General features: G+C 46.3%; 1 protein-coding gene across 1 annotated transcript in view; it reads right to left on the minus strand.

Moving 5' to 3' along the window:
* LOC126235157 (agrin-like) overlaps positions 1 to 21,412 on the minus strand; it is a 72,641-nt gene that overhangs the window by 10,704 nt on the left and 40,525 nt on the right. The window contains exons 9-13 of the mRNA XM_049943890.1: positions 19,438 to 19,665; positions 14,921 to 15,114; positions 10,133 to 10,261; positions 9,761 to 9,998; positions 2,097 to 2,258 (exon numbers count right to left, since the gene is read on the minus strand). Coding sequence (XP_049799847.1) covers positions 2,097 to 2,258; positions 9,761 to 9,998; positions 10,133 to 10,261; positions 14,921 to 15,114; positions 19,438 to 19,665 — 951 coding nt within the window. The remainder of the gene's footprint in view (positions 1 to 2,096; positions 2,259 to 9,760; positions 9,999 to 10,132; positions 10,262 to 14,920; positions 15,115 to 19,437; positions 19,666 to 21,412) is intronic.

Raw genomic sequence — 21,412 nt, forward strand, 5'->3', positions numbered from 1 at the left:
TCGTGATGTCATTCTAGAGGAAACAGTCCATGTTTCTACCACGAGGGGGCAGTATGTGCAGTCTGTGGTAACCATGTCTCCTGTAAACATTGCAGTACTTTTGCTGTGTATCATCACGAGAGTTGTGTCGTTTCAGGGTGGTTTGGACAACAGTAACATACGATCAGAGGCTTCTTATAGTCACTCGAATGGGGCAGCGAATGAGACTGGTGGATGTCGCAGGGAATGTGGCTGTGAGTCAAAGTAAGGTCTCCAGAATTTGGATGGTCACAGTACTGGCCTCGATGTGTGGGACCGATAACTGCGTATATCAGGAAGTAGTCGGCCTAAACACGATGTAACATGTCTACGGCAGCAGTTCCAAACTGCTACGGGAGTGCAGGTGTCAACACAAATTATACGAAATAGGCACCATGAGCAGGGATTACATGCCAGAAGATTTCTCAAGGCTCCTCCTGTAAATCGTGTTCGTAGAGGGTCTCGTCTCGCATGGACATGAAACCAGGCTTTGCGGAATAGGCAGCAGTGGGACACAACGCTCTTTTCTGATGAGACCTGTATCAGTCTCCAGCCTGACAATGCTCAAATTCGTGTGTAGAGGCAACGAAGACAACGTTAGGACCCCAACTGTATCGTGGATCGCCACCCATATCACGGTGGTTCAGTCATGTTTCGAGGAGGAGGAGGAGGAGATAAGTGTTTAACGTCCCGTCGACAACGAGGTCATTAGAGACGGAGCGCAAGCTCAGGTTAGGGAAGGACGGGGAAGGAAATCGGCCGTGCCCTTTCAAAGGAACCATCCCGGCATTTGCCTGAAAGGATGTAGGAAATCACGGAAAAACTAAATCAGGATGGCCGGAGACGGGATTGAACCGTCGTCCTCCCGAATGCGAGTCCAGTGAGTCATGTTTCGAAGTGGAATCATGTATGGGCACAGGACAAAGCTTATGGCAATATATTTGAAGCTAGCTAGTGTGAAGTATCGGGATGAAGTATCGGGACGACATACTTGCACGCATTGTGACTCCGTTTGGTAAATAAATGTCCTGTGGCTAGGGCCTCCCGTCGGGTAGACCGTTCGCATGGTGCAGGTCTTTCGAGTTGACGCCACTTCGGCGACCTGCGCGTCGATGGGGATGAAATGATGATTATTAGGACAACACAACACCCAGTCCCTGAGCGAAGAAAATCCCCGACCCAGCCGGGAATCAAACCCGGGCCCTTAGGAGTGACATTCTTTCACGCTGACCACGCAGCTACCGGGGGCGGACACTCCGTTTGGTGAAAATATTGGAGTGGGATTCACGCTGATGGAAGATAATACGTGCCCTCATCGTCAGATCTTGTAAACCATTTCCTAGTGGAACGTACAAACACTCGGATGAAATGGCCCCCGTATTCTTCAGATCGCAGCTGCATTGAAAATGCTAAAACGAGAAATTGGAAATCATCCTGTCCCACCAGAGACCAAATAGAGGCCTTTGTGGAGAAACGAACCAGTGTCCCTCAGGCTTATCTGGACCATTTGGTAAGGAGTATGCCTAACAGCATTGAAAAGTGTCTTCAGTTATGAGCAGGCCAGATGGTCCATACACAATATGTTACGCAAGATGACTTTGAGAAGAAACTTTAGTGTCTGCAGTGGAATCTTCTGTAGGGTTTTGCTTTTTGTCGTTGTTTGTGATTCCAAAGTGGAAATATGTTTCTTATTTTCATTTTCTTGTGACTGTTTCTGACAGAACAAAACCAGTTTTATTTCCTACTATGTCAAGTATTTACAAAGAAGGGATATGCAACATTTCTTTTGACCACTGTATTATATAGGTCAAGATTAAAGTGTGGGCACTTGGACGGAAAATGGATCGTCTATATTGATGGGCACAGTCCACTTCGTGGTGGAACTACAACCATGCAGAAAACATCAGATAGTGATTTGTGTGACGTGTTTGAAGGAAGCACAATAGTAAAAAAAAAAAAAAACTTTAGTGTTTACATATTAAGGTACCAGTGATTACAATATCTGCACCTATATGCCTAACATGCTGTACAAGGTGAAGGTACAAGAGATGGGGAACAAAGTACTGGACTGGACTCACCCTAGCAGCAGCGGGCTGCGCAGGTCGAGCCTGGCGAGTGGGGGCGGTGCCTCCCCCGCGGCCGGCAGCCCTTCCTCCTCGCCCAGCCGCAGCCACGCCCTGCGCCCTGCGCGACTCACCAGAGCGCGCTGCCAGTGGCCGAGCACTGCCCTCTGCGGGGACCTGCAAACACCACACACCAATACTCACATATATCACGAAGAGCCAAGTATAACTCGTCCGTCGCAGATGGAGACCAACACCACCACTGAGGGCACATGTAAGATGGATTACACACGCTTCCCTTTATACCAAGTATATTTCTGGTTGTTGAGGAGTTTACATCTGGGTACAACAACGCTTTGCTAACACTTAGAACTATGAAAGAGTATTGTATGAAATCATATTGTTAACTGCTCAAGTGCGCATAATACTGTTAACAGAGAAGCTTATTGCCTCTGATCGCTCTAGTATCTCCTCTACATTACAAAAAAAAAGGCTGATAGAAAACCTTTTCTTCGGTTTATAAGCACGTGAAAGAGGGTAGCGATGTTTCGACAAGAAATTTCCTTCTACTATTCTGTTAAACTGCCGATGCATCCACTTCCGGCATGCAGAAGAAATTATAAGACTTCATAGGGAAGGATTATGTTTTTAGCTAAACCGGACCAATTTTTCCATTAATTTAATGAACTTGGTTTAACATTTTCCCAGGAAGTAGATTCTATTTACAACTTCGATGGAGATGGTTTCATATGTGGGAATAATTGCACGTAAGATGCCACGAAGTCCGACATTGGAGATAGTTTCAGATGATTGCCACAAAATCTGGTGTTTAGGGTAGATCTGCCAGCAAGACATTCGTCGTCTCTCTTAGTTATTAACAATGACAAGGCGTGTCAGAATATGTGCAGTTCCTCGTAAAAGATTACTTCGTTTTGGCTTTGCAATTGACGCAGCTTTCTTCCAAGCGTTCAGAAGACTGGTGGAGTATTCGCCAGTTATTGCCAAAGCAATTAATGTGAAGACTCACTTTTTCTTTCAGAGCAGAACCGCAGGTTTACACCTACTGCTTTGCTTTCTGGTGGCGATACACGGTAGCAGGTTGAAGCATAAAAACTGTTGCATTGTTATTAAAATTGACCAAACACTAGCGAGAAATTCATTTCCGCGTTTGCATTCAGCCAACATACAAGAAACATGGTACTCATTATGCACACAGCTTTGACATAATTAATTATTTATGTAAATTGAACCGCACGCTTTGCAAAATGTTCAAATGCGCATGAATTCCTAAGGGACCAAACTGCTGAGGTCAATGGTCCCTCGACTTACACACTACGTAAACTAACTTACGCCAAGAACAACACACATACCCATGCCCGAGGCAGGACTCTAACCTCCGGCGGGAGGGGTCGCTCAGTCCGTGACATGGCGCCTCTAGCCACGCGGCCACTCCACGAAGCACGATTCCCCTCGTATACTTGTGGAGTCAGTTCTTTCCTATGTCCATAATCACCGATTACCCAATACTATAATAAGAACTTTTCACCTCTTGTATTCTGTGGTCGCAGTTTCGGGCGTACTCGATGTGAATTTAATCCAAGAGAAGTACGGTCGACTCTTAAAGTTTTCAAAATAAAGAAGCTGTCTCACTAATGTTCAGCTACTCTGTACGAATTTCCGTTGGCGATAAACTCATCAAAGCAAAGAATTTTTTAATAAGGTGCTCTGATTCATCAATGTGACTGAAACACGCGCATCACAGCTGCATTAATAAGTTATACAAATAAAAATTATTCTTTAGATCAAGCTGACGCTTAATTTAAGTCATTTTTCAACGCTTACAAATTTAACGAAAGCCAAATTTCTTTGTTATCAGTGTCATCTCTGTGCCTGGCCGAGGCGTTTTTACCATGCTGCATTATGTAAGCACCTGCGATGCGACGGTGGGTCCCTCAGACAGCGTTCCCAGCCGGCGGCAGTGCGCCGCTTGCGTGGGTGGCTGTCCAGGGCCGCTACAGCTACGACTGATGCGTCTGGGGCAGCGCGCGACCTGCTAGTTTCCCGAGAGACTTGCTAAGTTGTGCTGAGAAGAAACCTCTTGACCCGCCTAAAGGCATCAAAATTATACGAAACTCACTTCCTTAATTATACCGTCCCGCAGCAGAAGAGCAAACAGACGGTTCTTTAAAGTCGATATCGCGTATCTGCGTTAAACTATGCTCCATAGTGCACATATTGCTTTCTGTCAGAATACATACGCCACACGACACCTGGCAAACTCGATGCTTCTAGTGTCCGATGTAAGATCTATCTTTTCCAAAGCGAACGTCACACACTTCAGTCTCACGAAGCCCGGCTTTGAGTTTTTTGCAGCCCAAAAGTTGTATTTTGAAGATAGTCGGCAGGGGTTGAGAAAATATGTATCACTCCAACACACTCTATTCCCAAGATGCTGTTAACACAGGATAGCAAGGCCATCTTCTAGCCGTTTTCTTCACTTTATCGTTTGGCCCCGATGCATTCAACCTGTTTCCAATAACTTCCAAATTGTTATCGTTTGAAATATGGTCTTTCCTAGGCTATTCCAGCTCAGTTTATCACACGCAATCCTCACCGTTCACAGCAGCGGATAAAAAGGTAAATGTCGCTGAGCCGTGTCGCGAATCGACCTATTGCTCTGGGCTTTCGCAAGCGCGTCGTCTGTGCCACAGACCTACTCTACGTGCGGCCATGAGACCGCGAGCTGCATTTTTACATCCCTCCATTAATACCCCGTGAGAAGCTTTAAAAGTGGTTGCCTATATGTAGCAGTACAGCAGTACTGTTCTAATTGCAATTACGACTCGTTATACCCGCCGAGTGTCTTGCAAACCGCGCTGACTTGAGTAATCCTCGTAAACTGGGCGGACCTCTGAGAGTATTCTATACCCGCTAATTATCATCTCGCAGTTTAAATCACTTAATCTGGCTGACAACATTCGGCTACTAGTGGTAAACCTTCCTTCTAATTACAAGCTTTCTGTTTAATGTGTTGGTCCCTGGGTGTGACAAGTGAATAAGGACATACGACATTATTTTCAGTACCGAGCGAGAAGGCGCAGTGGTTTGTGTCCTGAACTCGCATTCGGGAGGACGACGGTCCAAACCCGCGTCCGGACATCCAGATTCAGATTTTCCGTGATTTCTTTAAATCACTCTATCCAAATGCCGGGATGGTTCCTTTGAAAGAATACGGCGATTTGCTTCCACACCCGCGGCACAGTCCGAGCTTGTGCTCCGTTTCTAACGACTTCGACATCGATGAGACGTTAAACCCAATCTTCCTTCCTTCCTTCATTCCTTATATTCAGTAAATTTTGCCTTTGTGGACAGTGTAAAGTTTTCGTGTGACTTGACACTCCACCTGCAATCTAAGGGATGCCCCGTATCGAGTTGGCCCAGCCTGGACACCCTAAGCCATTAATGGGATACCTTCACACTAAGGCGCCAAAGAAACTGGTATAGACAAGTGTTTTCAAATACAGAGATATGTAAGCAGGCGATATGGCGCTGCCGTCGGCAACGCCTATATAATACTGGCGCAGTTGTTAGATCTGTTACTGCTGCTACAACGACAAGTTATCAAGATTTATGTGAGTTTGAACGTGGTGGTATAGTCGGCACATAAGAGGTGAGACACAGTATCTCCGAGGTAGCGATGAAGTGGGGATTTTCCTGTACGACCGTTTCACGAATGTACCGTGAATATCGGGAATCCGGTAAAACATTAAATCTCCGAAGTCGCTAATGCCAGAAGAAGATCCTGCGAGAACGGGACCAACGACGACTGAAGAGAATCGTTCAACGTGACAGAAGTGCAACCCTTCCGCAAATTGTTTCAGATTTCAATGCTGTGTTATCAACAAGTGTCAGCGTGCGAACGTATTCGATATGGGCTTGCAGAAGCAAACGCCCACTCGCGTACGCTTGATGACTGTACGACGCAAAGCTTTACGCCTCGAGTGGGCCCGTCAACACCGACATTGGACTGTTGATGACTGGAAACATGTTGCCTGGTCGAACGAGTCTTGTTTAACTTTGTATCGAACGGATGGACGTGTGCGGGCGTGGAGACAACGTCATGAATCCATGGACCCTGCATGTCAGCAAAGGACGGTTCAAGCTGGTGGATGCTCTGTAATGGTGCGGGGCGTGTGCAACTGGAGTGATATGGGACTTCTGATACGTGTGACACTTGACACGTACGTAAGCATTCATGTCCATTGTGCATTACGACGGACTTGGGCAATTCCAACAGTACAATGCAACACCCTATACATCCAGAATTGCTACAGAGTGGCTCCAGGAACACACTTTTGAGTTTAAGCACATCCACTGGTCATCAAACTCCCCAGACATGAACATTACAGAGCGTATCTGGGATGCCTTGCAACGTGCTGTTCAGAAGAGATCTCCACCCCCATGTACTCTTACGGATTTATGGAGAGTCCTGCAGGATTCATGATGTCAGTTCCCTCCAGCACTAATTCACACATTAGTCGAACCCATGACACTTATTGTAGCGACACTTCTGCGTGTTCGCGGGGGCCCTACACGATATTAGGCGGGTGTATCAGTTTCTTTGGCTCTTCAGTGTATTGAGCTCGGTAGTGCTGGCTATAAACCCAAAAATATTCTACTTCTTGCAAATGCAGCAATATTGCGTTAACGTATTGTAGGTCTATGTTCTTTTCGAGGTACCAGGAATTTTTACTTGTCCCTTCTTATATTGTTAAAAACTGACTGGTATTGCGGGAAGGCGAGTAGCTAATCCGTAAATCTAATCCCTAGATTATAAAATTTAGCTGTTTGTTCCCACGCTATATTGCGTGTGTTATTTTGTTATGAGGGTTGCCCAGGAAGTAATGCACCTCATTTTTTTTCTCAGCCGAAAACAATTTTACGTATGTATTATTGGAAGTCTCGTAAGTAAGCGCGTCAAGTTTCCGTCACTTCCTACAGTAAGCTTAGCTGCAGGACGGTTTCAAAATGGCGTTTGTAGGTTATGTACGTTACAAGCAACGAGCCATCATTGAATTTCTCACTGCAGAGAAAGAAACTGTGTGGAATATTCACAAACGCTTGTGCAAAGTTTAAGGAGCATCTGTTGTCGACAGACAGCTGGGCATGGAAGCTGAGGTCGTCAGAAGGCGGTTTGGCGGAGCTCCACGATTTGCAGCGGTCGGGGAGGCCATCCACGGCTGTCACACCTGGTCCACTTGACCTAACTTCCTCCGATTTCCACTTGTTTTTCCATTAAAGGAACCCACTGGTGGAAGATATTTTGAGGACGATGAGGTGATCCACACAGTGACGCACTGGCTCCGCCACGAGGCCACCAGGACAGGAATTGGTACCGACAGGGCATACACGCCCTTGCTTCTCACTGGAGGAAGGCCATATAACGTTATGGAGATTACGTGGAAAAATACGGTGTGTAAATAAAACACCAGTCTTTCGTATGTGTAATTCTCATTACGTTCAATAAATCATTGTTGAAGAAAAAAAGTGCTACATTACTTTCTGGGCAACCTTCTTATTCTGTAATAACAGCCTTGTGTATGTTTTAGAACCAGTTAATTTGTGTTACTTGGCCGTGTTCTTCTGGGGTGTCACGGCCTCTACCACCAGATGCGAACCGGTTGCAAACCAGAAGACTACTCAGAGTATTTTGTAAAAGTTTTACCTTCAAATTTTTTATTACAGTTGTTGTATATACACACATCAAAAAAAGTTTTCCGTCACCTCAGTTCCGAAAGTTCCGGAACCTGTACAGACAATTGGAATACAGATCAACAGAAACATCATTTCCGCCCTCTTTATTGCTCAAGAAAACCACACATTGCATGTTGTACCACCATACAGCGAGACCTTCAGAGACGCTGGTCCAAACTGTTGTACATACCGGTACCTCTAATACCCAGTAGCACGTCCTCTTGCATCGATGCATGCCTGTATTCATCGTGGCATACTATCCACAAATTCATCAAGGCACTGTTGGTCCAGACTGTCCCACTCCTCAACGGCGATTCGGTGTAGATTCCTCAGAGTGGTTGGTGGGTCACGTCTTCCATAAACAGCCCTTTTCAGTCCATGCCAGGCATGTTCGATAGGGTTTATGTCTGGAAAATATGCTGGCCACTCTAGTCGAGCGATGTCGTTATCCTGAAGGAAATGTGCACGATGGGGGCGCGAATTGTCGTCCATGAAGACGAATGCCTCGCCAATATGTTGCCGATATGGTTGCACTATCGGTCGGAGGAAGGCATTCACGTATCGTACAGCCGTTACGGCGCCTTCCATGACCACCAGCGGCGTACGTCGGTCCCACATAATGCCACCCCAAAACAGCAGGGAACCTCCACCTAGCGACATTCGCTAGACAGTGTGTCTAATGCGTTCAGCTTGACCAGGTTGCCTCCAAACATGTCTCTGATGATTGTCTGATTGAAGACATATGCGACACTCTTCGGTGAACAGAAAGTGATACCAATCCTGAGCGGTCCATCCGGCATGTTGTTTGGCCCATCTGTACCGCAGTGCATGGTGTCGTGGTTGAAAAGATGGACTTCGCCATGGACGTCGGGAGTGAAGTTGCGCATCATGCAGCCTATTGCACACAGTTTGAGTCGTAACACGACATCCTGCGGCTGCATGAAAAGCATTATTCAACATGGTGGCGTTGCTGTCAGGGTTCCTCCGAGCCATAATCCGTGGGTCACGGTGATCCACTGCAGTAGTAGCCCTTGGGCGGCCTGAGAGAGGCATGTCATCGACGGTTCCTGTCTCCCTGTATCTCCTCCATATCCGAAGAACATCGGTTTGGTTCACTCCGGGACGCCTGGACACTTCCTTTATTGAGAGCCCTTCCTGGCACAAAGTAACAATGCGGACAGGATTAAACCGCGATATTGACCGTCTAGGCATGGTTGGACTACAAACACGAGCCGTGTACCTCCTTCCTGGTGTTTCGACTGGAACTGATCGGCTGTCGGACCCCCTCCACCTACAGTGAGGAGGTTGACGGCTTGGCTTGCATGGTGCGGTGCTTGTAGAAGAAACTACCACAGTGTTTTCCTAAGTGATGCATCAAGAAGTCCACTAAAGTTGTATCGCGATAGTGTATGGTGTGTACAACGGTGAGGATAGCGCGATAAGTCGAACTAGGAAGTATTAGTGGCCCAGGAATGGAAATTATTCTATCTCTCTTTCATGTTTAAATTCTTTATATCAATGGAAACCTCCGGAACAGTGCGTCATAGACTCCCCTCTACGAACATTATCTTTTCCCAAGAATTCTATTTCAATAGTGTGCAAAACTTGTTTTCACGGCGTCCTATCCCTTTTTTACCGTCGTAATTATCGGAATCGTCTGAAGCTATTTTCAGAATTCTGCTGAAGGGGAATGGCTAAGATCACGAAAGCTTTCCTCTTGGCAGCGGTAAAGTTGGTAAATCGTTCACTTTTGCGATACTTATGAAAAATAGTCTCATTTTCATTGGAGAAGTTTCGTATTTTCTTTTAAAATGAGGAAAAGAAACCATATAACCAAGTTTCAACGCGGGGAGCAAACTGGAAATTAACTTGTTCCAGATTTTGGTGTTAAACTGAGAGAAACTGAACGATAGCGCGAGACGTACGTGACGGTGGCGGCGCCGCTGCCCAGGTTGAAGCGCAGCTGAAGGCGCCCGCCGACCAGCGCCAACCACAGGAAGTCTCCGCCTCCACCTCGTCCTCCCCCTCCAGCAGACAGAAGCACGCCGTCCGGCTGCTCTGCAAGGAACCACAGCTCTAGGGACAGCGCCGCTCCAGCGCCCTCGGGCCACGCCAGCTCCAGCGAAGAACTGCCGTCGAGCGCTGCCACGAACGCGCTGCCCCCTGCGAACGGAACGACGCTTCAGTCCCCGGGCCGCCATTGGCTAGACAGGCAGCCTTCAGTAGAAGGGCGCGCAAACACACACACACACACACACACACACACACACACACACACACACACACACAGTACATACCCGTGTCGCAGGCGGCTCCGCGGCTGCAGTTGCAGAAGAAACCACCCCCAGCCAGTGGCTCACAAGTCGAGCCGCCCACACAGGGGCTGGAGGCGCAGGGGTCGAACCGGCTGGACGAGCAGGAACCACCTGCGGGCAACCGCAACCAGCACTGAGGCCTTCTGCACGCTACCTCACACCGTACACTCCTGTCCCTAAGGTGCAGTTCTCGAAAATCACTAGAATATTTCATCTCAGGAAATGCAAATTTTTCTATCTTTGCACACAAGCGACTTATTATTTGCCCCCGCCTCCCCCCTCCAGTCCTTCGCGTCCCAGCATCGGCTTGTGTCGCTTGTTCCTTAAAGTGGCCCTGCCTAAATACGACCAAGGCTTCAAAAGACTTCTTTGCCAAAACTACAACACATACAAAATAATGATACGTATCAGTCGACACAATATCACTCCGCTTCTGTTCGTAATACGCGCTGCGGAATAGTTATAAAGGAGATCAGTAGGGGTAATCATTTCAGGATATGTAGGCCAATCATCCGCTCCATTTCTTGTTGTTGTTGTGGTCTTCAGTCCTGAGACTGGTTTGATGCAGATCTCCATGCTACCCTATCCTGTGCAAGCTTCTTCATCTCCCAGTACATACTGCAACCTACGTGCTTCTGAATCTGCTTAGTGTATTCATCTCTTGGTCTCCCTCTACGATTTTTACCCTCCACGCTGCCCACCAATGCTAAATTTGTGATCCCTTGATGCCTCAGAACATGTCCTACCAACCGGTGCCTTCTTCTTGTCAAGTTGTGCCACAAACTCCTCTTCTCCCCAATTCTATTCAATACCTCCTCATTAGTTATGTGATCTACCCATCTAATCTTGAGCATTCTTCTGTAGCACTACATTTCGAAAGCTCCTATTCTCTTCTTGTCCAAACTATTTATCCTCCATGTTTCACTTCCATACATGGCCACACTCCATACACATACTTTCAGAAACGACATCCTGACACTTAAATCTATACTCGGTGCTAACAAATTTCTCTTCTTCAGAAACGCTTTCCTTGCCATTGACAGTCTACGTTTTATATCCTCTCTACTTCGACCATCATCAGTTATTTTGCTCCCCAAATAGCAAAACTCCTTTACTACTTTAAATGCCTCATTTCCTAAACTAATTCCCTCAGCATCACCTAACTTAATTCAACTACATTCCATTATCCTCGTTTTGCTTTTGTTGATTTTCATCTTATATCCTCCTCTCAAGACACAGTCCATTCCGTTCAACTACTCTTCCAAGTCCTTTGCTGCCTCTGACAGAATTACAATGTCATCGGCGAACCTCAAAGCTTTTATTTCTTCTCCATGGATTTTAATACCTACTCCAAATTTTTCTTTTGTTTCCTTTACTGCTTGCTCAATATACAGATTGAATAACATCGGGGATAGGCTACAACCCTGTCTCACTCCCTTTCCAACCACTGCTTCCCTTTCGTGCCCCTCGACTCTTATAACTGCCATCTGGTTTCTGTACAAATTGTTAATGGCCTTTAGCTCCCTGTATTTTACCCCTGCCACCTTCAGGATTTGAAAGAGTATTCCGGTCAACATTGTCAAAAGCTTTCTCTAAGTCTACAAATGCTAGTAACGTAAGTTTGCCTTTCCTTAATCTTTCATCTAAGATACGTCGTAGGGTCAGTAGTGCCTCATGTGTTCCAATATTTCTACGGAATCCAAACTGATCTTCCCCGAGGTCGGCTTCTACCAGCTTTTCAATTCGTCTGTAAAGAATTCGCGTCAGTATTTTGCAGCTGTGACTTATTAAACTGATAGTTCGGTAATTTTCACTTCTGTCAACACCCGCTTTCTTTGGGATTTAGGCTCATCGAATTACTTCGCGCCTATAGATAAGCAACCCACTGAACTGATTTCCAAAGCAGGAGGATGTGTTTGCTTAACTATTTAGTTTGCTTAACTATTTGCAGTGTCTGCGTTTGTCGGTGTACTATGGAATGTCTTTCAGACATGCAAGCACGCCAGAAAGACATTGCATAGTACGTTCAAAAGGTAGCATTGTATGTTGTTGGCTTAATTATACAGGGTGTTACGAAAAGGTACGGCCAAACTTTCAGGAAACATTCCTCACACACAAAGAAAGAAAATATGTTATGTGGACATGTGTCCAGAAACGCTTACTTTCCATGTTAGAGCTCATTTTATTACTTCTCTTCAAATCACATTAACCATGGAATGGAAACACACAGCAACAGAACGTACCACCGTGACTTCAAACACTTCGTTACAGGAAACGTTCAAAATGTCCTCCGTTAGTGAGGATACATGCATCCACCCTCCGTCGCATGGAATCCCTGATGCGCTGATGTAGCCCTGGAGAATGGCGTATTGTATCACAGCCGTCCACAATACGAGCACGAAGAGTATCTACATTTGGTACCGGGGTTGCGTAGACCAGAGCTTTCAAATGCCCCCGTAAATGAAAGTCAAAAGGGTTGAGGTCAGGAGAGCGTGGAGGCCATGGAATTGGCCCGCCTCTACGAATCCATTGGTCACCGAATCTGTCGTTGAGAAGCGTACGAACACTTCGACTGAAATGTGCACGAGCTCCATCGTGCATGAACCACATGTTGTGTCGTACTTGTAAAGGCACACATTCTAGCAGCACAGGTAGAGTATCCCGTACGAAATCATGATAAAGTGCTCCATTGAACGTAGGTGGAAGAACATGGGGCCCAATCAAGACATCACCAACAATGCCTGCCCAAACGTTCACAGAAAATCTGTGTTGATGACGTGATTGCACAATTGCGTGCGGATTCTCGTCAGCCCACACATGTTGATTGTGAAAATTTACAATTTGATCACGTTGGAATGAAGCGTCATCCGCAAAGAGAACATTTGCACTCAAATGAGGATTGACACATTGTTGGATGAACCATTCGCAGAAGTGTACCCGTGGAGGCCAATTAGCTGCTGATAGTGCCTGCACTCGCTGTACATGGTACGGAAACAACTGGTTCTCCCGTAGCACTCTCCATACAGTGACGTGGTCAACGTTACCTTGTACAGCAGCAACGTCTCTGACGCTGACATTAGGGTTATCGTCAACTGCACGAAGAATTGCCTCGTCCATTGCAGGTGTCCTCGTCGTTGCAGGTCTTCCCCAGTCGCGAGTCATCGGCTGGAATGTTCCGTGCTCCCTAAGACGCCGATCAATTGCTTCGAACGTCTTCCTGTCGGGACACCTTCGTTCTGGAAATCTGTCTCGATACCAACGTACCGCGCCACGGCTATTGCCCCGTGTTAATCCATACATCAAATGGGCATCTGCCAACTCCGCATTTGTAAACATTGCACTGACTGCAAAACCACGTTCGTGATGAACACTAACCTGTTGATGCTACGTACTGATGTGCTTGATGCTAGTACTGTAGAGCAATGAGTCGCATGTCAACACAAGCACCGAAGTCAACATTACCTTCCTTCAATTGGGCCAACTGGCGGTGAATTGAGGAAGTACAGTACATACTGACGAAACTAAAATGAGCTCTAACATGGAAATTAAGCGTTTCCGGACACATGTCCACATAACATCTTTTCTTTATGTATGTGTGAGGAATGTTTCCTGAAAGTTTGGCCGTACCTTTTTGTAACACCCTGTTTATGTGGTGACTATTCTTTCAGATGAGTGACATGCACTCCAGGCTCGAACATTTAGGGGGATCGGCCAAATGCCGTGAGTAATGAATATAATGGGCAAGGGGCGCCACATTAATACCGTGTGGATAAATTGAGAATTTTGATCTGATCTGAGGCGTGCTAGGGTAGTTCGTGCAGTTGCAATGACCACTGTGTCCAGATCGCGTTGTGGTCAGTGCAACTGCCAAGTATGTAGGAGACCTGGGTTCGAATTGCTGTCTAGTATGTAGGAAACCTGGGCTCGAATCCCTGTCTGGCACAAAGTTTCAACTTACCGTATTGATTTAAATTTAATTCCCACTGTATTTCCTTTGTGTCTGAATTCATACTGGCTGCAGGATCAAGCGTCACATACATATACAAGGGCTGTCCAGAAAGTAAGTTACGATCGGTCGCGAAATGGAAACGACTATGAAAATCCGATAAAGCTTTGCAAAGATGTGTTGGGCAGTGTCTCTAGTATGACTCTAGGTAGAATTATGTCGCTCTTTTCATTCCTGAGCTCTTAGTGAGCGCGTAAAGATGTTATAGAAAATAGTGTCTCCCGCCAAGTACGAGGGCCTGGTGAGAATTTTCCCCTGAAGCTATGCAACCAACATTACATAACTGTCGTGCGGTTTCTTCTTCAAGACAATTCTCAGCGTCATTCTGCAGGGGCAATGAAGATGTTCCTGCATCGTTTCAATTGGAAATGTTTGGCTACCCACGATACAGGCCGTAATTGTCTCCCACTGAGTTTCATCTCTGCTCAAACGAACCGCTGGCTATGAAGACAACATTTTGGCACAGACAACGAGCTTTAGGCCAGCGTAGAGAATTGGCGGAAAGCACTGGCGGCTGCCTTCTATGATGAGGATATTGGAAAGTTGGTACAACGCTACGACGAATGTCTGAATCAGAACGGCGACTACGTAGAGAAGTAGCTGGAAGGTGTAGCTAACTGTTACAAATGAAACATTTCTGATTTTCACTGTGATTTTCATTTCGCGATCAATCGTAACTTACTTTCTGGACAGCCCTCGTACATCAGAGATCCACGTAAAGACTGACACTTTAAGGACAGTGACTTGGAGCTGGGTCGGCTGACCTGTGGTGAGGTTGCGGTGGCAGCCGGGCGGCCGCAGACAGCGCGGGTCCCCCGCGGGGCAGGGCGGGCAGCGGCGCACCGCCACGGCAGCCCGGCGCGCCGCCGCGCCCGACAGCGCCACCCGCAGGCCGCCCACGCGCAGCGCGCGCACGCAGCCCACCAGGCCCGAGGAGGCGCCCGCGTTGCCGTACACCCTGCAACAGCACAAACGCGCTCTGTTCTCCGCTCACGAGGCGCTAGGCAACACTTATCATACGACAGCGACAACGATACAGACGCTAATTAGCACTGCCCACTCACACACACTGCGGACACTAGCAAAGAATACCCATGTACAATAAGTAAAATAAATTACTCAAACTTCAGAAGAAAATCCAGTGTGCAAGCAGAAACAAACATTGGCAGTCTTGTCAGTCTGGCTAAACACGAGCCTCACACAAAAGGGTACGGAGAAAGACTAACAACGCACAGAAACACTGCTCATTGGAGCATAGGCGTCCCCAAGAATCCGATCTTGAGGTACAGACTTTTCATTCGTTGCAAATTCCTCACACATTTTGTGACGTAACAGGATCATTATACTGCGTTCAGCCGTGAATTATAAGAATTAAAAACTTTTATTTCGTTACATGGCACAGACTTTATGTTACAATAAAAAAGAGCAGTGCATTAAAATTCAACAACTGGCTGAATAACATCAAATATTCAGTAATCGAGTAATTCCCGCTCAGTCAAGGTTAAATGCTGGATAGATTGTATAGTGTGCAGCACAATTAAAGGAACACTTCTTCGAAACCCCGTAACAGTCTCCGTTTGCGGTACGTAAGTTTGAAATTTGGCTAAAAGGTGTCTACAACCCTGTGGCTCCGTAACTTTTCCCGGCATAATAATTGGCTGTGTCCATGTCGGATCTCCAATCGGAACATATCATCTGGACACAATATTTCGGCGGTCCACCTGGCCGCCATCTTCAGCTGAGTAGGTCGTCGACTAACTCACCGAAACTCAAGTCAAACACGCCACGGCGACTCTTTCATACACAAACCGTGGGTCCACCGCGCGTGCGAGAACATAGCTGTCCTCTAGAGCAGGGCAAAACAGCGCACCGGCAGTGAAAGCTCGCGGAAACGATAAATCGTTATCAAACAACGTTGACAGCTTTTGGTGACCGAAACAAGGACCGTTGTTTCTTAATGTCAAGCAGAACAGCGTTCCAACTCTTACTTAAAGGATACCCCTTATCTCTGTTTATAATATTGTCAAATAGCCGGATTTCAATGGCTTCTTTCACTAGACAGTCCCAATACCGCGACGCAGGTACAGCCATTGGAATCCAGCTATCTGACAATATTATAAACAGAGATAAGAAATATCCTTTAAGTAAGAATTGGAACCCAGTTCTGTTTGATATTAAGAAACAACGGTTCTTGTTTCGGTCACCAAAAGCTGTCAGTAGTGTCTCATATCGATTTACCGTTTCCGCAAGCTTTCACCAACGGTGCGCTGTTGTGCCTTGCGCTATAAGACAGCTATGTTCAAGCAAGCACGGTGGACCCACGGTCTGTGTATAAAGGAGCCGCCGCGCCGTGTTTGACTTCCGTTCCGGCGAGTTAGTGCGACGGCTTATTCACCTGAAGATGGCGGCCAGGTGGACCACCGAAATATTGTGTCCAACTGACGATATGTCCCGTCTGGAGACCCGACATGAATACAATGACTACAACCCTCCTCTGTAATGGTGCTAAAGCGTGCCGCCCTGCGACGTCACCCCACGAGCTCAGCGACACATGCGAATAAAAAGGCCACAGTTGAGAAGTTCACGTGAAGTGTAGGGTGGGTTGAAGTTGTCTCATTGCCAACAAATACCACCAAAATTATTCTCAACGCCATCGTGGATGTGTCACAAGATGAAAAGGTCGTCACACCCCTCTAATCCACATTTCACCCCCTTCTTTTGACACCACTGCTGTGGAGTTCAGAAACGCGCCCCGTTCAAATGACGCTTGTGGAGTGTTGTTTATGGAAAGCCTTACTGGTTTCGTTACGGGACCCCGAGGGCGACATTTCAGTCACACAACCACTCACTGGCGTAAGCGTATGGCGTAAAGGCAGTCAATGAAACAACCCTTCCCCTTGAGGCGTTGATCGCCACACAATTCGCAGTGAAAAACGACAATAGTGCGACATTCTTTACAATATTTGACACTAATGACAACCCCTGGACGATTCAACCCTTCTCTAAAGACATCGTGGGCCAGCAACCCCACTGAACGTGAGCGCACCCCTTTGGAGTTCCTTGCAACCGCAATTTTTGCTCTAATATACACGGGTACACGGTGGAACCCCTAGGGACCGTTCAAAACCATTCGACAAAATTTGAACATCATCCGAAGCAGCAAAGGGTGCTTACGCTTTTTCAGTGCTTCTCTTTCACGCTCTCTTGTAGCATGGTCACGGAGGGATGTGAATTGACAGTAAAAAGGCAAAGGGTCCTTCTAATTTCCCCCCCCCCCCCCCACCCTTCTCTCCCAATTCAAAGTCCTACTCGCCTGCAGAAAAGCTAGCGATTCGACACACCTCCAATTCCGGATGGCCAGCTAGCAGGCACAAGGATAAAAGAGTATCCTGCCTGCAGGTGCCCAGCAGTCTCGTCACGGATTCTGTATGTACAGGTACATTTTTCAGGTTATCAACAAAGGTGGATGGGCTGCAACGAGCATGGTTGTAGAGGGACCCTTTGCCGTCGCACCCCTCCATGATGACGCCACAGGAGGGCGCAAACCAAAAGGGCAGAGTTCTTCGAATAGTTTTGAACTGTCTTCAGTGATTCTGCCTTGTAAAACAGAGAAAACATTGTGCTCGCGATCACATTCAATGGATACCTGGCCCACGATATCCATAGAAAAGAGTTGAATCGTCTGGGAGTGTCAGAATTCTCAAAGATTGTCAAGAACATCATCCTGTTGCTCATTGTACTGGAAACTGTCGTCTTCAGCCCCTAGTTGGGTAGAAATCAACACCCCAAGGGAAGGAGCGGTTTTATTAACATCCTTTACGCCACCCTCTAAGGCCTTTTACTGTCGAGTGCGAGAGGCGGTACGTCTCAAATTTTTTCCTCGTCCACTCATAAGAAAACCGCGTAATTTATGACAGGGTGCATTGTCATGCCGACACGAATAATCTTGGCCTCCGAACTGTTTCTGCATTTTAGGCAGTAAATAACGTGTTGATATATTTCCACATTTAGTGTTTTCTTAAGCGTAATGAAGGGACCGCACCCTAACCATGAAAATCATTCCCGTACCGTAACATCACCTTCTCTGTACTTTGCTGGTGTCACTAGGCATGAAATGAAATGAAATGATCGTATGACATTGCCGGCCGGGAGGCTCCGTTCGGGGGAGTTCGGCCGCCGTACTGCAACTCCTTTTTTAGGTGAAGGTACATCGGCGACTTGCGAGTCAGTGATGATGATGATGGACACACAACACCCAGTCCCCTGCCGGGAATCGAACCCGGGCACTAGATATGACGGCAGGTAACGTTCTCCAGCCATTCGCCAAAGATAAAACTTTCCATCGGTCTTCAACACGGTATGGCGTGATTCATCACTCCAAATCACTCATTACCAGTCATCCACTGTCCAGTGCCGTCGTTCCTTACGTCATCCCAAGCACTGACCACAGAAATTTTGTATTTGTGGGAATCAAAGGCCTCCAGATCCTTAATAAACGTAAATATGGTCTGTAGTAGTCTGTAATGCAATGTTTATTTAACCGTCCGATTACCTAATTTCGACTAAGCGCCATTGTCAAGCACAGTTGTAGCCTGACATGGCATGAAATACAAATTTTACAAATGTGCATGACAATGACGCTTACTTTAGTCGAAATTAGCCAATCGCACAATTAAATAAACATTGTACTACAGCCTACTACGGAACATGTTTACGTTTATTAAGACTACGGAAATATATGGTTTGTAACGATCTGCTCGATCTTTGTACCCCCTTCTTTTCAACCCTCTGAGCACAGTCCTTGTGATAGTTGGACTGCTGGTGGCAGTGTGGAAGTCGGAGTGATTTCTTCCACTGATTTCATTCAATTTTTTACGTCCACCTTCCGTAATGCTCGAGGTCCGTCAGTACATAAAGTCTGTCTGGTCTTGGTGTAGCTGTGGCTGTTGCTTCGGGTTTCCAATATACAATGACATCACCGTTGACTTGGGCATATTGAGCAGGAATGTCACAGATGGATTAGTTACCGAGGTGACATTCAACGAGCAGTCCGCAATATTGAAGTCACTGAGCTCTCCTGTCCGATCCACGCTGCTGTTATTGCGTCTCTGATGACAACACTTACAGGCCCGCCTCTCGTGACATCTGGTACTCAAACCCGCATTACAAAGGGTGTGTCCGGACACTTTTGCTCAGGTAGTGTACACCTGTAAGCGCTGTCACAAGCTGCGTGACTGAGTCGATATGCTACTGAAACCCACTGATTAGGTGCTCCGCGTACCTGGAGTAGTTGGAGGGCACGAAGCCGAGGAAGGCGGGCTGGCGCAGGTCTAGGAACTGGTGCGTGCCGTGCGACTGTCCGGCCGCCTCTTGCCCGGCGTCGACGCGCAGCGCGGCGTCGCGGTGGTAGCGGCGCGCCACGGCGCGGTGCCACTCGCCGTCCGACACGCGCTCGCCGCTCTCCAGCACCAGCGGGCCGTTGCCCACGTTCAGCCGGAACTGCACGCGCCTGCAACACAGCGCAGGCGCACACACACACACTCTCACTCTCACTCTTACTTCGCACTCGCACAGAAGCGCAAAGGAACTGCTATAGGCATGCGTATTCAAATACAGAGATATGTATAAAGGCAGAATATGGCGCTGTGGTCGGCAACGCCCATGTAAGGTAACAAGTGTCTCGCGCAGTTGTTAGATCGGTTACACATGCTACAAATTATCAAGATTTAAGAGGAGACGGAAGGCATGTGGGCTTCAAATATTCGATTTTTAGATTTCAGCATATTTGAAATGCCTGGTCTTTCCTGTGTGAAGCAGTTTGTGTTTTATATAAATACAACTTTTTCGTGAGGTATGATGGTTTTCCTGACGCTCTGTGTAATCTGGCATTTAAATGCCACGCCTTCGTTTTTGCGCCATGCAGAGATAATACACAGCACTCTTTTACTCCTTGTATATTATTTCATATTTTCATCAGTAATGAAATTAAACCCATTTTTAGAGACCTTTGTAAATATACCTTGTTGAAAAAAAGGCTTCATGGGAAAACCCAAAATTTAAATGAATGTGTGAATTCTCTCATTTGGAACCGGTTACCGAAAACTGTATTTGTTCAGCTTACAATCCTCAAATTTGGTGTTTACGGTGCTATTTTATGCTTCAGTCGTAATGTCATTAGAAAATTGGATGTTTTAGAATTATTGGACATAAAAGCTAGTGGAAATACTGCAAAATCCTTGGTGTAAATAGATAAAAAAAGAATCCGCAAAGCAGATATTGCTAAATTAAAATGCACAAAAGAAGACAGACAGAAAAGAAGAGGGACCAAGAGATGAAAAGAAGACCAGTATGATTCAGATGATGCTCAGTATGGTGAAGGAAAATATTAGTGGTAAGTAATTCTCATCAATGACTATACTAGAATTGCAATATTAAACTTTAAATGGATTTTTCTCAAAACTACATTTTTTTTACTTTCAGGTGCCATTATTTGATAAACTAATGGGGCTAGAAACATGAAATTTGGTCAATAATAAGTTATTACAAGTAAATTGAGAACCAACAAACAATTAAAAACTGTTTTATAGTAATTAATGCACAAAAAGTTAAATTTTACTAGTGAAAGAATAATTTTTTCTTCAAAACCATTGTAGGTATTATGTCCATTTTACCTGTAAATTGAGGCATATATGTTATATATATGCAGTAAAAATTTCATTGTTTAACAACTTATAGTTCTTTTGAAAAGTGTACCTATTCAAAGGGTAAAATAGCATAGGCAGGATAGGGATAAAAACTGCCTTCCTTCTCCCTCTGAGTGAGTTTGGACGTGGTGTTATAGTCGGCGTACAAGCGATGGGACACAGTATCTCCGAGGTAGCGATGAAGTTAGGATTTTCCTGTACGACCATTTCACTAGTGTACCTTGAATATCAGAAATCCGGTAAAACTTCAAATTTCCGACGTTCCTGTGGCCAGAAAAGGATCCTGCAAAAACGGGACCAACGACGACTGAAGAGAATCGTTAAACGTGACAGAAGTACAACCCTTCCGCAGATTTCAATTTTGGGCCACCAGCAAGTGTCAGCGTGCGAAACATTCACGAAACATCATCGATATGGACTTTCGGAGCCGAAGGCCCACTCATATACCTCTGACGACTGCAAGACACAAAGCTTTACGTCTCGCTCAACTCCGACATTGGACGGTTGATAACTCGAAACATGTTGCCTGGTCGGGTGAGTCTCGTTTCAAAT

The sequence above is a fragment of the Schistocerca nitens genome, chromosome 2 (genome assembly GCF_023898315.1).
Source record: "Schistocerca nitens isolate TAMUIC-IGC-003100 chromosome 2, iqSchNite1.1, whole genome shotgun sequence".
Lineage (NCBI taxonomy): Eukaryota > Metazoa > Arthropoda > Insecta > Orthoptera > Acrididae > Schistocerca > Schistocerca nitens.